At 43.8% G+C, this 15,021-nt stretch overlaps 1 protein-coding gene across 1 annotated transcript in view; it reads right to left on the bottom strand.

Annotated features, from left to right (window-relative positions):
• Nucleotides 1-15,021, bottom strand: part of MYO10 (myosin X) — a 154,295-nt gene that overhangs the window by 115,757 nt on the left and 23,517 nt on the right. The window contains exon 2 of the mRNA XM_064161193.1: nucleotides 10,898-10,996. Coding sequence (XP_064017263.1) covers nucleotides 10,898-10,996 — 99 coding nt within the window. The remainder of the gene's footprint in view (nucleotides 1-10,897; nucleotides 10,997-15,021) is intronic.

Here is a 15,021-nt window from a genome sequence, read left to right as displayed (position 1 = left end):
ACTTTAGGGGAAATGGTGCTCTGAGAGAGTTCTCATGAGAAAGTTTGATGCTGTCAAACAACAAGTTCCTTGAAAACGTTCAAGACCACAAATGTTACAGCAGCTTGTAAAGGTGCAAGGACACAATTTATCCCACCGGGAAGCTCGAGTGTTCCCTGCTAAAAGAACTCTGATGTTCTGCAAGTGTTGCAGCTTTCAAATTGAGAGTATTTTGCACATCAAGCCTTGAAAGGAACCTGGCACTGAAGCTCCAGTCTGACTGCAGAGATTTAGTTTGATTCATTTGCACAGAGAAAGGTACCTGTAGAAGCAGAGGATCACCCTTCATTTCTGTGTTTCTTAGGAACCTGCACCTCAAGAACTAGAGTGACCACAGAGGCAAGATCGAATGCACTTCTCATCTACAGAACTGGCACTGCACAAAGGCACCACAGCCTTCCCCAGAGGACACTGTATGCTTCCCTACAGTGCCTTGCTATACCCCGCCTTGCAATACCTGCTAGCCAACATGGGCCAGAATGACCAGCACCTACACACTGGTCAGGTGGCTATATATTTTAACTACTCACTTGACCTGAAATAGCAATGTAAGAAGATTTGTGATAGCTCATGCCCCTGAGCCCTGCTCTCTGTCCTTGATGGAGCAGCAGGATGAGATGTGGCGCTGCCAAATAGCAGCTCCCAGGCAGGTAGCTGTCACTGAAAGAGGGTAACCTTTTCTGACCACTCTCAGTACCTTTTTTAATGCTTGCTCACAAGACACACTTCCATTTTCTTGTAAGCCCTCACTGTATAAAAATCACATCCTCAATTAGCCAGTTATTTCTTTGGCTTTTAACCTTCAAAAATCCACAAGGAATAGTAAAATAAATAACCTACAATAAGGAAGAAATTAGGGCACTCTGTACCATTTGGGTTTTGCTCAGCTCTTGATGGGGATAAATTTATGCACAAGTTGATGGAAGTCTTCCACAAGCAAAAATCTCAGTGTTTGTCCAGCATTTATCTGGTGGATGAACAAAGACCAAACCAGACCAAAACTGCAGTTCCCTATTGCAGAGCTAAGGATGTAATTAGGCTAAACCTAAACCACATGTTTCTAGAAACACCAATAATACTGAACAATTAGACCAGTCCTGCATCTATAAGGGAATTTAGGAACGTGAGAACAACTGAAATGACAAGCCTGCTCATCACAATACTACAAGCCTTGTCAACATCAGTCCTGTTTAATGGCATAATGCAGTCACAGTTCCTTCCTATGCTTTGTGAATAGCTGAACTGTGCTACCTCACAAAAGAAATTAATATGGCTGCCTGTGTGCATCTGCTTTAATCTTAAAACAAAAGCAGTTTTGCTATCTTTAGTACAGGCATGAAAAGGACCAAAAAAGCACAGATGGTTTGAATTGTCTTTGCAGAAAGTAAGAGAGAAGACAGACATCTCAACTGTTTACACAGCCACAATCCATTACATGGCCACAGCAAAACATGGTGGAGCACAGTAAGTACCTCTTTGTCAGCATCTCAGATATGAGCTGCTTGCAGTCAGGCCTTACAGAAAGCATCAAGCAACCCTCTGCTCACAGATACAGGCTTTTGTTCATATAGATTTAATTTATGCTGTTAGGAAAACACTTAACAACAACCACACTAATGCCAAACAAATTCATTTCAGTAAAGCTAAAGCAAACAGCACCATTCTGTTAGGCAACACAGAACAAAACCCTTGAAAACCCAACATGAAAGGAGTTATTTATGACCATTGTTTAGCCTTCCCATTCCCATCATTTGTGGATTAGAAAATTCCCATCTGCTCACTGACAAGAAGTGGCTATGTACCAGTAGCCAGAAAGTTCATTTTTCAGGAATACCACAGCTGACTTGGTTTGGTAGGCAAGGGTGTGGTGGGAGTGTGGGGTGGGTGTTTATTGCTGTTTTGTTGACTGTGGGGTTTTTGGTTGGTTGATTGATTGGTTTTTTTCAGGTTGGGGTGGGGGGTTGTGATGGTTTGGGTGTTACCCACCCCCCCACACTTATGAAAATCACCCACATCAGACTCAGCCAAGCTGGAAATTGAATGAGCTTCATATTTACAGCTCAGCACAATGTACAAGCAGATATTTACAATATATTCAGCTATAGACAGAAATAGACAAGATAAAATATAATAAAGAAACACAACAGACCTCCCAGAAACCTGAACCCCCAAGAGGGGCTCTCAACCACCCTTCCACTTCCCTTCCCCCCCCCTACATTACCCCAGACTTTGCCTTATATTCAAGGTGAGTTTGGAGGGTTGGCCAGGGGGGTTAGGAAGCAGAAGGATGTCAGGCAGATGGCAGGTTAGAGAGAGAGAAGTGCATGCAGCCAAGAGCAACTCTGTTATCTATGTTTATGTTCTTGTTCCTGTACATCTCAGCAAGCCTATGAGTGCAGTGGACATCACCACTGTTTCCTTTTCACAGCCTATGATCTAATTCTTCCTGCCAGAATATCCCAGTTAGGCTCAAACTAGCACACAGAGCTAATGTTGTGAGACAATTAATTCATTTTCACTATTTGTCTTTCTTTTCTCATTTGAGTGTAGATCTCACTTTCAGCATCCAGGGTTTGATACTGTGTCCTAAAGCAGATCTGGCAAGTGCTGTGAGTAGCATGGTTGTTGGGGACATGGACCTTGACACAGCTCTGTGTATGTCCTCATCACATTAAGACTGGTGAATTTTACAGAGCTCTGGAAAGAGCAACACTGAGTTACAGATCCTGTTGATTTTTGAGCAGATGTGAACCAGGACATAAGTTTGTATCATCCAAGCTTTGAAGCAGACTGTCAAAACCACACCAGCCTTTTTTTTCTATGTTTGTGTTCTCAACAAGCTTACAAGTGAAGCAGACACCACTGTTTCTTTTTCACAGCCTATAATCTAATTCTTCTCACCAAATTATTCTAGCTAGGCTCAAACTAGCACAGGGCTGCTTTTTAATTTTACAAATTCACCTTTCTTTTATATATAGAATAGAATCATAGATTCAAGCAGGTTGGAAGAGACCTCCAAGATCATCCAGCCCAACCTAGCACCCAGCCCTAGCCAGGCAACCAGACCATGGCACTAAGTGCCTCAGCCAGGCTTTTCTTGAACACCTCCAGGGACGGTGACTCCACCACCTCCCTGGGCAGCCCATTCCAATGCCAATCACTCTCTCTGCCAACAACTTCCTCCTAACATCCAGCCTGTACTTCCCCCTGTACAACTTGAGACTGTGTCCCCTTGTTCTGACTCTAGAATTAAAATTTCTTTCTTCCTGGAATAAATCAAACTGATCATGGCTTTGGCAGGGAGGCAAATAACAGGAATAAAGTGAGGGACAGCCTAGGTGCAGCATATCTAACAAGTACTTGCTAATCTGCTCTGTATTTTTCATGGAATGAATACAGAGTAGTTCAGTGAAACACACGGAAAGAGGCTTTTATCTATTATCCTTTAACAAATATTCAGAGAACAGTAGTCATAAAAAATATCATTCTTAGTATAAAGCAGATTAAAAGACAAGCTGAGTTAGCTCCTAAATCAGGACCAAAAAAAATTTCAGGGGGAAAAAAATAAAACTCCAACTTGTTCAACTTATGAATACTTCCATGTGAACCAGTGAGCAAACAGCATGCTTAAGAGCAATGCTTGGAGTTTTGAAGCAGTATTTCCATTAAGGAAAATGCTAAAAGGCTTTGTGGTTGCATTAAATCCACATCAGGTATGGGGAGGCTTCTGTGCATTGCAGTTATGCACCATTAGCTGCTTCCAAAGAGGGACAGAACAAGGCAGCTCAGGGGGATGGCAGGCAGGACATGTGTATTCTTGCAGGACATGTATGTTCTCTGCAGCCATGTTTGCTCTTTGCAGCCTTGCTTGGTTTATGGAAAACCTCTTGAAGAAAGCATGGGGTGATCAGGGCATGGCCCTCCCTCCTTGCAGTTTCTTCCTTTGAGGCAATGCCCCACAGGCTGGGGTCCCAAATACTGCCTCCCCTAGCCAGACAGTGCTTGGGACAGCACAAGCATGGGCCATGTGAGGTGGGGAGGACAGTCTCCCTGTGGATGATCCTGGTGGATGCTCCTGGCAGTCAGCCCACATCTGTCATGAGCTCTACTTACAGGCTTGTCAGCAGATGCTTGCAGCAAGCGTTGCTGAACTTTGACATCCTAAATAAAGATGTAAACACTTCTTTGCAGGAGATGACTTCCAGCCCTCCCTAAACACACCCAAACCCAAAAATCCCACATGCATCCCTTAAAAACAACAGCAGTAAAAGAAGACCCAAAACACACAAACACCTTTGAGATGTCAAAATGTAAATAGCACCAAGCTTTTTTAAGCATACTGCAAGTAATCAGAAGGTTTATAATGAGCAAGCCAAATATAACTAACTGCAGAATAAAGTTAACTTTATAGTCTTTAGACAAATGGAATTTCATGTCCTGGAGTAAAACTGTTGAATTTGGCAGTGACACTGTGCCCCAAAGGTGGGAGATCTGCTGCCTGAAACAAGCATAAGATAACCAACAGCTGCAGTCAGTAGTCACAGCTCTTCCTGAGCACTGTTATATCAAAAAGCCTGAAAGTCTTCAAACGTAAAGTCTGCAGAGATTAATTTACCACTAAGAGCAGCCAAGATCAAAGTGCACTGCATATACTTGTGGGCTTTCTTAAGAGGCTGTATATACAAAGGAACACACAAAGGACTTCCTTAAAATGTCCCCTTGCAAGAGTGTATTTCACAGGTACTGAGTTCAAGTTAAAAACCACTACTGTTTGGAATTCTTGTTGAGCCTTCACATGAAAAAGCAACAAGCAAGTATGATGATTTTCAATTATAACTAAGAAAATCCTTGTCCAGAAGGATTCACTTCTCCAATGCCTTGGAACCAATGCAGTCAAACACAGCATTTACTGATAAACAGTCCCACTGACTTCAGCAGCTTAAGCCAAGTAAGTTCAGTGGCGTTATTCATGCCCTGTGAATATGAACGGAAGACTCTTGTTTAAAACGACTCCTCACAGTAGCAAAGACTAGCACGAGAGCCCCAAGCAAGGGTGAGAAAGGACACAAGGCAAAGAAAAGAGTCCTTATGAAAAGTGCTTAACCACTGCCTGAAGGTCTGGGAGGTTTTTCCCTTTTAAATAAGAAATGCAGAAAACGTGAACTCTTCTGCTACAATCACGTAACATACTCCTACTGCTAACTCAAAACTAAAAGGAACCCCCCATACCAAGAAAAGAAGTAGAAACAAAGCCCAGGTCAAACTATTCTGAATGAAGTCCTAAGGAGAAAGTCTCTCAGCCTTCTGTGCTAGTTTGAAGCTAGCTAGGATATTTTGGTGAAAAGAATTACATTACAGGCTATGAAAAGGAAACAGTGGTGATGTCTGCTTCACTCATAGGCTTGCCAAGATGTATAAAACATAGATAACATAGCTGCTCTCTGGGCTCCATGAATTTCTCTCTAAAACCTACTGTCTGCTTCCTTACCCCCCTGGTCAACCCTCCAAACTCACCTTGAACGTAAGGCAAAGTCTGGGAGGAGGAGGCTCAGGGGGGACCTCATTGCTGTCTACAACTACCTGAAGGGAGGCTGTAGCCAGGTGGGGTTGGCCTCTTCTCCCAGGCAACCAGCAACAGAACAAGGGGGCACAGTCTCAAGTTGTGCTGGGGTAGGTCTAGACTGGATGTTAGGAGGAAGTTCTTCACAGAGAGAGTGATTGGCACTGGAATGGGCTGCCCAGGGAGGTGGTGGAGTCACTGTCCCTTGAGGTCCTCAAGAAAAGGCTGGATGAGGCACTTAGTGCCATGGTCTGGTTGACTGGACAGGGCTGGGTGCTAGGTTAGACTGGATGATCTTGGAGGTCTCCTCCAACCTGGTTGATTCTACGATTATATGATAAGGTAGAGGGGTGGGAGAAGAAGGTGGAAGGGTGGTTGAGAGCCCCTCCTGGGGACTCAGGTTTCTGGGAGGGCTGTTGTGCTTCTGTATTACCTTTTACCTTCTAAATTCCTCTTTATAGCTGTATAGATTGTAAATACCTGCTTGTATATTGTGCTAAGCTGTAAATATAAAGCTTCATTCTCCAGTTTCCAGATCAGCTGAGTTTAGTCTGGGTGATTTTCTTAAGTAGGGGGGAGCAGGTAACACCCAAACCACCACACTTTCAAATCAGGGGGAAGGGGGGGGTGGAGGAAGAGAAGGTGAAAACCTTCATGGAAAGCATACTTGAGTGGTGTGTAGCAAAGTACATTTCTGTCCTAATTCTTCAGATAAAGAAATGGCCCAGAAGAGCCACATTAAGCTAAACACAGAGAAAAAACTCCTTTTTTTTTTTTTTTTTTTTTTTTTTTTATTGTTGACTAGGTGTCAACAGGTGCCTCTGATTTGAGTCTAAGGATAGGAAATTTTTCACACAGAGGGTGATGAGACACTGGCACAGGTTACCAGGGACACAGCAGATGCCCCATGCCTGGAAACATTCCAGATCAGGTTGGACAGGCTCTGAGCAACCTGATCTAGTTGATGATGCCCTTGCTGACTGCAGGGTGGTTGGACTGGATGACCTTTAAAGGTTGCTTCCAACTCAAAGCATTCTGTGATAGTGAGCAGCACTATTTGCTGACATAACACCATGCTGTGAAGGATTTCTTTGTAAAGGAAGTTCATGAAAGCTGGTTTAACTGACCAAGATTTTACTCCTGAAATATCACATCTGTTTTAAAAGAAAAGCTTACATTTTTGGGCTATTATCACTCAACTACTTTTATTTATAACGTGTTTGATTTAAAAGCTTCTCTCAGTGAACTAAGCAGCTAAACAATTAAATGTCCTGAAACTTCAGACAGACTCAGGACAGTTTGAAGCAATTGCTTCAACTTCTACTGCTCTCAGGATGAGTGTCTTCAGAGCTGATTGCTCCTACAGACACATACATTATGTCTTCCATTTAAAGACATTTTTCCTTGGAAGAGGAAGAGCACTATTAAAAATGTGTGCTCTTAGGTGCTGTTCTCCAAGTCCTCAGAGCTCAAAGGCCTAAAGAGAGTGCTACTCACAACAAACCTCAATGGAAAAACAAAAATGAGGAGACACACATGCTGGCTATACATCTACTGGCATTATTTTTACATAGTATTTGGATGTACAAATGGAACAAAAAGCAGAGTGTCCTCATTAGGAAAGGGGTATTACTGAAAGTAATGCCATGCAACTTAAGGAGGAGGCTGCAGCCAGGTGGGGGTTGGTCTCTTCTCCCAGGCAACCAGCAATACAACAGGGAGACACAGTCTCAAGTTGTGCTGGGGGAGGTCTAGGCTGGATGTTAGGAGGAAGTTCTTCCCAGAGAGAGTGATTGGCATTGGAATGGGCTGCCCAGGGAGGTGGTGGAGTCACCATACCTGGAGGTGTTGAAGAAAAGCCTGGATGAGGCACTTAGTGCCATGGTCTGGTTGCCTGGCTAGGGCTGGGTGCTAGGTTGGACTGGATGATCTTAGAGGTCTCTTCCAACCTGCTTGATCCTGTGATTCTACAGTATGATTCTATGGCAGCTCTTCTGAAAGATTTCACTCCTGCAAGCTGTTCCTGTTTGCTATCCATGCTTCCACAAAGGACAGTCTGAAAGGTATCTGTGAAAGTCAAGACCACAATGAAGACCTCTTGCATGTACAAGGAAAAGATAGAATTTCATCTGAAATAAAAGAACTGCTGATTAGCAAACAGACACAAGTAATTACCAACAGTGCGCACAGGGCTTTCAGCATTATTTAAACATAGTTTATGAGCTCACATAACTTCATGAAAAAATTACAGAGTATGACTATGAGGAAATGTCTGCTTTACTGTAAATAAAACCCTTAAGGAAGAAATCATTTCAACCCTAAAAATAGAGGCAGCAAAAATAACCTCAAACAAGATATAAATATATATATATATATGTGTGTGTGTCTAAAGACACAAGGAAGAACTATGACTTCAAGTGTGAGGATCTGTAGACTTCACTGACATACTTTGTATGTATATTCACAAAGAGGATGTTCCAAACCAAGCAGCCCAGGCTCCTTCACCAGCAATGTAAATGCTAACAGAACAAAACAGTCAATCCACTGACAACTAGCAAATGAGGACAGCATCCTCTCTCCTAAAAAACATCTGGGAGGTGCTTATAAAGAGGAAAATATTTACTATGTTCATTGTCTGCTCATCATAGCTTCTAGAGTTATTGTAGACCTTTTGTTTTGAAGGCTGCCTGCAGAAAACTTAGGAGAGGCACTCCAGAACCAGCTGCAGCCCGGCCCCATGAATGTGTGCTGAGAGGAATGTTACATCTTTCCTCTCCCACTCTTTTATCATGGGCTGGGGTGATGAAATGTCCCTGATGTATTCTTCCTCTTCCTGTACTTAATGAGGCTTTAAGTGTGGCTCTGTACAGTGCCACACTTTTTTTTCATAAAGAGCTAAGATTGCTTCATAGAATCACAGAATCAACCAGGTTGGAAGAGACCTCCAAGATCATAGCTACTTGCTCAGGAAAAAACAAACCTACAACCTGAAACTCCCTTTTTTTAGTATACCATAACCTGTCACCTGTATCAAACATTCCATGCAGCCTATCAAATCAGCCAGTAAAGCTAGATGATTACCTGACCATGATAATTAACTAACAAAGTGCTTAACTGAAATATCCACCCAACATAAGAATACTCCAGGAGAAAATATAACTACGTGATCATAGAACCAACCAGGTTGGAAGAGACAGCCAAGATCAGCCAGTCCAACCTAGCACCCAGCCCTAGCCAGTCAACCAGACCATGGCACTAAGTGCCTCATCCAGGCTTTGCTTGAAAGCCTCCAGGCATGGTGACTCCACCACCTCCCTGGGCAGCCCATTCCAATGCCAATCACTCTCTCTGCCAACAACTTCCTCCTAACATCCAGCCTAGACTTCCCCCAGCACAACTCCAGACTGTGTCCCCTTGTTCTACTGCTGGTTGCCTGGCAGAAGAGACCAACCTCACCTGGCTACAACCTCCCTTCAGGTAGTTGTAGACAGCAATGAGGTCCCCCCTGAGCCTCCTCTTCTGCAGGCTGCACACCCCCAGCTCCCTCAGCCTCTCCTCATAGGGTTTGTGCTCCAGGCCTTTCACCAGCTTTGTTGCCCTCCTCTGGACACATTCCAGCATGAGGTTTGTTAAAATACTGAAAGGTCATGGTATATTCTCCCAAGGGTCTGGGCAATGGGTAGGATTACCTACAATGAACACACTGTCAGCACACAACCATATGCCAACATAGGTTTTCTTGACACATCTATTTCCACCACTAAGAACAAAACAGAAAGATGAAGTTAAGTAAAGTACTGTGCTAAGGTATTTCCATTATTCTGCAAACTGTCAGAAGCAAAGACTTGAAATCTGAACTAATAAAAGAAAACCTGGGAATAACCTCAACAAACACCTTCCTAGTTCCACCACCCCATCAGTCACATCTGGACAAGTCACACAAAATGCTCAGTGGACAGGCAAGAAGTACAAAGTCTAGTAGAAGCTAATGAATGGAAGAAGATGAATAACAATGCTGTGCTTTGACAAGGTGACAACACTTTCATCAGTTTGTCATTAGATGTGAACATGAGTTCTCATGTTAGTGAACTACCACACACGACAGCCTTCCTACTCTGCAACCCAAATATGCTTTAATGTGATGGATCCTTCTTTTCCTCAGCTTCAAAGAACCAGCAGAGGAAACAAGTCTCAGATTCCCCACTTTACTAGACTTCAAGTTTCAGTAGGGCAGGTCAAAATATACAACCTCTCAAAGCTGAACAATATTAAATGCACAATTTAACATGAAACCCACAGAAAACACATGAGCATCTAAGTGGCCTTCTTGTTTCACTGTGAGGAGTTTGTTCCTAGTAGTAGTTACGCTTTGTGGATGTCTTCCCTCATACCATGTGTGTCTGGGTCACCAATCCAATATATCTGGTAACTCAGTACAGGTGCAAAGGATCATAGGATTACAGAATGGTTTTGCTTCAAAGGCAACTTTAAAGGTCACCTAGTCCCACCCCCCTGCTATAGGCAGGAACATCTTTAACTAGATTCAGTTGCTCAAAGACCCATTCAACCTGACTAGGAATGTTTCCAGGCATAAGGCATTCCTGACTTCTCTGGGCAACCCATTCCAGTGTTTCACCACACCACTGAACAAAGACATCCTCCTTGTATCTACTCTAAATCTATCCTCTTTTAGTACCATTATCGCCCGCCCTATCGCAACAGGCCCTCGTACAAAGTATGTCCTCATCTTTATTAGAAGCCTCCTCTAAGTATGAAAAAATCAAAACAAAGTCTGCCTGGAGCCTTCTCTTCTCCAGGCTGAACAATCCCAACTCTCTCAGCCTGTGTTTCAGCCCTCAGATCACTTTTGTGGCCTGTCTCCCTCTCCAACAAGTTCGTGTCTTTCCTATGCTGCAGACTCCAGAGCTGGACACAGTACTCCAGGTGGGGTCTCACCACAGCAGATTAGAACAACAGAATCACTTCTCTCAGTCTGCTGCCCACACTTCTTCTGATGCAGCTCAGAGTATGGCTGGCCTTCTGGGCTTCAAGTGCACTTTGCCAGTTCACATTCAGCTTTTCAAGTCCTTCTCTGCAGGGCTGCTCTCAATCCCTTCATCTTCCAGCCTATATTGATAGTGAGGTTTGCTCCTATCTAATGGCATTCAGGTCATACAAAATCAGGATTTTATTCACAGACCCCAGAGCTTTACTTTCCCCTGCTCTTTCCCCTTTAGGAGAACAGCTTCTTTTCCACAGAATGGTAAAAAGGAGAAAACAAAGAAGCAATGTCCATACCTGACCATAGTCTGTCTGAAATACGATGACTCCTTCTGCACAGGAATGAACTGTACTGGGATAATGCTGATTATTCTCTCGCAGCCAGACACGAGATCCCTACAATAAACAAAACAGAGTTACAGAAGGCATAAATGAAAAAAAAAAAAACCAAACCCTCAGTATTTTTCTTGGAAATATTTATCAAATAAAAAGGTGAGAAAGCTAAAGCAAAATCTAAATAAGCAAGTGAAAGAAATAATCTCTCATTTGGTGGTTTCTGCTGGAACACTGAACGCAGGAGAACTACATCAAAATGCTTTATTTTTCTTTAGTAGAAGTTCCTAAATGCTGGCAAGAGCATCTTGAGGCAGCTCTCTGAATCACATGCCTCATGCCAATACACAGAATTACAAAGTGGTGCTTGAATTTATATGGTTTAAAAGATCCTCCTCAAAGCTGGCTCCCTACCTGTTTATTTTCAACCTCTGTTAGGCACTCACGGCACCTCCCTGCCCATCAACTCTCATCTCATTCTCATAGTGGCCAAGAGAGCCAGTGGCATCCTGGCCTGCATTAGGAACACTGTGGCCAGTAGGACAAGGGAGGTTATTCTGCCCCTGTACTCAGCACTGCTCAGGCCACACCTTGAGTGCTGTGTCCAGTTCTGGGCCCCTCAACTCAAGAGAGATGTTGAGGTGCTGGAAGGTGTCCAGAGAAGGGCAACAAAGCTGCTAAGAGGCCTGGGACACAAACCCTATGAGGAGAGGCTGAGGGAGCTGGGGGTGTGCAGCCTGCAGAAGAGGAGGCTCAGGGGGGACCTCATTGCTGTCTCCAACTTCCTGAAGGGAGGCAGTAGCCAGGTGGGGTTGGTCTCTTCTGCCAGGCAACCAGCAACAGAACAAGGGGACACAGTCTCAAGTTGTGCCGGGGGAGGTCTAGGCTGGATGTTAGGAGGAAGTTGTTGGCAGAGAGAGTGATTGGCATTGGAATGGGCTGCCCAGGGAGGTGGTGGAGTCACCATGCCTGGAGGCTTTCAAGCAAAGCCTGGATGAGGCACTTAGTGCCATGGTCTGGTTGATTGGCTAGGGCTGGGTGCTAGGTTGGACTGGATGATCTTGGCCGTCTCTTCCAACCTGGTTGATTCTGTGATTCTATGTCTTTTCAAAACACTTTGCCCTTCATACTACCCTCCTCTCTTGGCTGCACATCACAGAGGACTTAAAAACCAAACAAAATAAACAAAACTGTTATGAAGTAAGGTTACAAAGAAAAGACATTTGCCTATTAGAGATCAGGAGGCAACACTATCAGGGAGACTTAAGTCAGTCTAGTAAGACAAGGAGGCATAAACCATAATTTTCACCTGGCTGGTAGATCCAACATCAAGAAAGCTGCAACATCGAGCACTGACCACAAGGAAAGGATGCAGGAGAAGGAACCACAGCTGATGCTTTGGTTGTAGCAAAACCCATCCTCTTAAGGACACCCTTAAGCATAACGGAAGGCTTTAGCTGGCATGAAAACATCCAGCAACACCACCCCATGACATCTAAATCCACACACATAAAAAAACCATGCAACACCCAGAACAAAAACCTCAAGCTGTTTGTCAAAACGCAGGAAAGTTCTCCAAGTGCTTCAGCGCAACCAAGTCTCTGTTGTTGCCCTGGTTTATTATTTGCCTAAATCTCCAAGCTCGAATAACATCAAGTATAGGTTTTCAAGGACAATGAAAAGCTTACAAACACTAAGCTGCAACAAAAACTGGCAAAACCTCAGCATTCAAATTAGCCTCTCACAAGGAGAAATAATTAAATTTGCTTTTTTTTTCCTGGCTATGAAGAGGGAAAAAAAAGGCCTTCACTTGGTAGGGCTAGTACCAAAATAAGCTTTTGAAAAGACAAAATCTTTTGATGTAAACAAATGTACACAGTTAGGGGTCAATAGCTGCTATTCAGGGGAGGCTGGAACAATACAGTTCTCAAAGCCCCAGGCATCTGAAATGCAAATAAACCGTGTTCCTCGGCAAGGTAGCTAAACAATACCGTTTCTGTCCACGGGCTGGGTGCACCTCAAGGCCTTTCCTTCTAAGGGAGGGAAAAAAATAAGTCTTGGCAAAAGATACTCATGAGCTACGCAAGCTACAACCACCTTCTGCATCCAGCTACCTCTGTAACTGGGCTGCAGTCCCTCTGCGATGCATCAGCTATGTGCAAGCTACAGTTCTGAGAACAAAACCTTGGCCAGAAGTTAATTTATGGCTAAGACTTGCTGTACACAACCTGCCTGAGGAAGGACTTCACTCAAAGCACATGGCAGAACCTTACATTGATTCGAACCTGATTTGGAGGAGCGAAGCACAGCAATTTGGGTTACTCCAGAATTCCCTGATGTGTCATCCCCCTGAAAAGGGGCAAACAAAGCCATGAAGCACTTAGTAAAACCCAAAGGTTTTTATTTGTCAAAGTACTTTGAACAGCATTTGCAGAAGAAGAGCCATGTGCCATTGCAGAAGAGCCATGTGCCATCGCTTCCACTGCAAATAAAGTTCTCTCAGCTGCAGAAGAGCCATGTGCCATCTCCTCCACTGCAAATAAAGTTCTCTCAGCTGCAGAAGAGCCATGTGCCATCTCCTCCACTGCAAATAAAGTTCTCTCAGCTACAGAAGAGCCATGTGCCATCTCTTCCACTGCAAATAAAGTTCTCTCAGCTGCAGAAGAGCCATGTGCCATCTCTTCCACTGCAAATAAAGTTCTCTCAGCTGCAGAAGAGCCATGTGTCAGCTCTTCCACTGCAAATAAAGTTCTCTCAGCTGCAGAAGAGCCATGTGCCATCTCTTCCACTGCAAATAAAGTTCTCTCAGCTGCAGAAGAGCCATGTGTCAGCTCTTCCACTGCAAATAAAGTTCTCTCAGCTACAGAAGAGCCATGTGTCAGCTCTTCCACTGCAAATAAAGTTCTCTCAGCTACAGAAGAGCCATGTGCCATCTCTTCCACTGCAAATAAAGTTCTCTCAGCTGCAGAAGAGCCATGTGTCAGCTCTTCCACTGCAAATAAAGTTCTCTCAGCTGCAGAAGAGCCATGTGTCAGCTCTTCCACTGCAAATAAAGTTCTCTCAGCTGCAGAAGAGCCATGTGTCAGCTCTTCCACTGCAAATAAAGTTCTCTCAGCTACAGAAGAGCCATGTGCCATCTCTTCCACTGCAAATAAAATTGTCTCAGCTACAGAAGAGCCGTGTGCCATCTCTTCCACTGCAAATAAAATTGTCTCAGCTACAGAAGAGGGAAAGAGGTCTGCAAATCTTGCAGCTGTAAGACCACTTATGAAGGTTCCTAGTCCTTCTATTTCACAGATTTTGCTGCTGAAAATTCAAATCTTCCTCTGTATTTTGTTCTTGGAAATTACAAAAATCACTGAAAATACTTCAGTTTACTTACCTAAAAAAAGGTAACCTGCCAAGCATGTGCCTGGCCAGACAACTTAGTGGCAAACCCATGAAGTTCACTGGAAGATACATAACCCTCACCAATTTCAACTCAAAAATGAAGTGTCCAACCTCTTAAGCAGAAGACCAGATCTACTCTTCCATACCTAAGTCCAGGAAAGCTCACAAGCAGCGATGGTCATTTGTCTGATGTATTACTCTAAGTCAGAGCACCGATCTAAATCTTCTCCTTTGCAGTCCCTTGTCTTCCCCACCACACCTTTTCTCCATTCATAAACAAAAGGCTTCCACAACAGCTGGGTGTCAGTGGTGACCTAAAACTCCCACAAAACTCCGCCTACGCTACTGCGACACAACATACAAAAGGGAAATAAGTGAATATTCCACAAAACACTCCAAGACAGTGCCACTAACAGGCTCTGTTTCCCTCTGCCAGCCTCCCTTCCCTCTGCCAATAGTGAGAAATAGACAGCTTTCATTCAGGGATGGAGGAGTGGGGAGGGATGAATGCAGGGAGGGATGAATGCAGGACGAGATGAAGCTTAAGTTTGAGTAGATAGTGAGAGAAAGCACAGCTTTGGAAGGCACCTTAAAAAGTAAATTGACTACACACTTAAATGCAAGGACATACTTAATCCAAATGAACTGGTAAAATTTGCTTTCAAAACACTTACAGCACTTAGCACAATTTCCTCAGA

Source organism: Pogoniulus pusillus, chromosome 21 (genome assembly GCF_015220805.1).
Source record: "Pogoniulus pusillus isolate bPogPus1 chromosome 21, bPogPus1.pri, whole genome shotgun sequence".
NCBI classification, from domain to species: domain Eukaryota; kingdom Metazoa; phylum Chordata; class Aves; order Piciformes; family Lybiidae; genus Pogoniulus; species Pogoniulus pusillus.
Note: the sequence above shows the minus strand (reverse complement) of the source record. Positions and strands in the feature narration are given on the sequence as shown.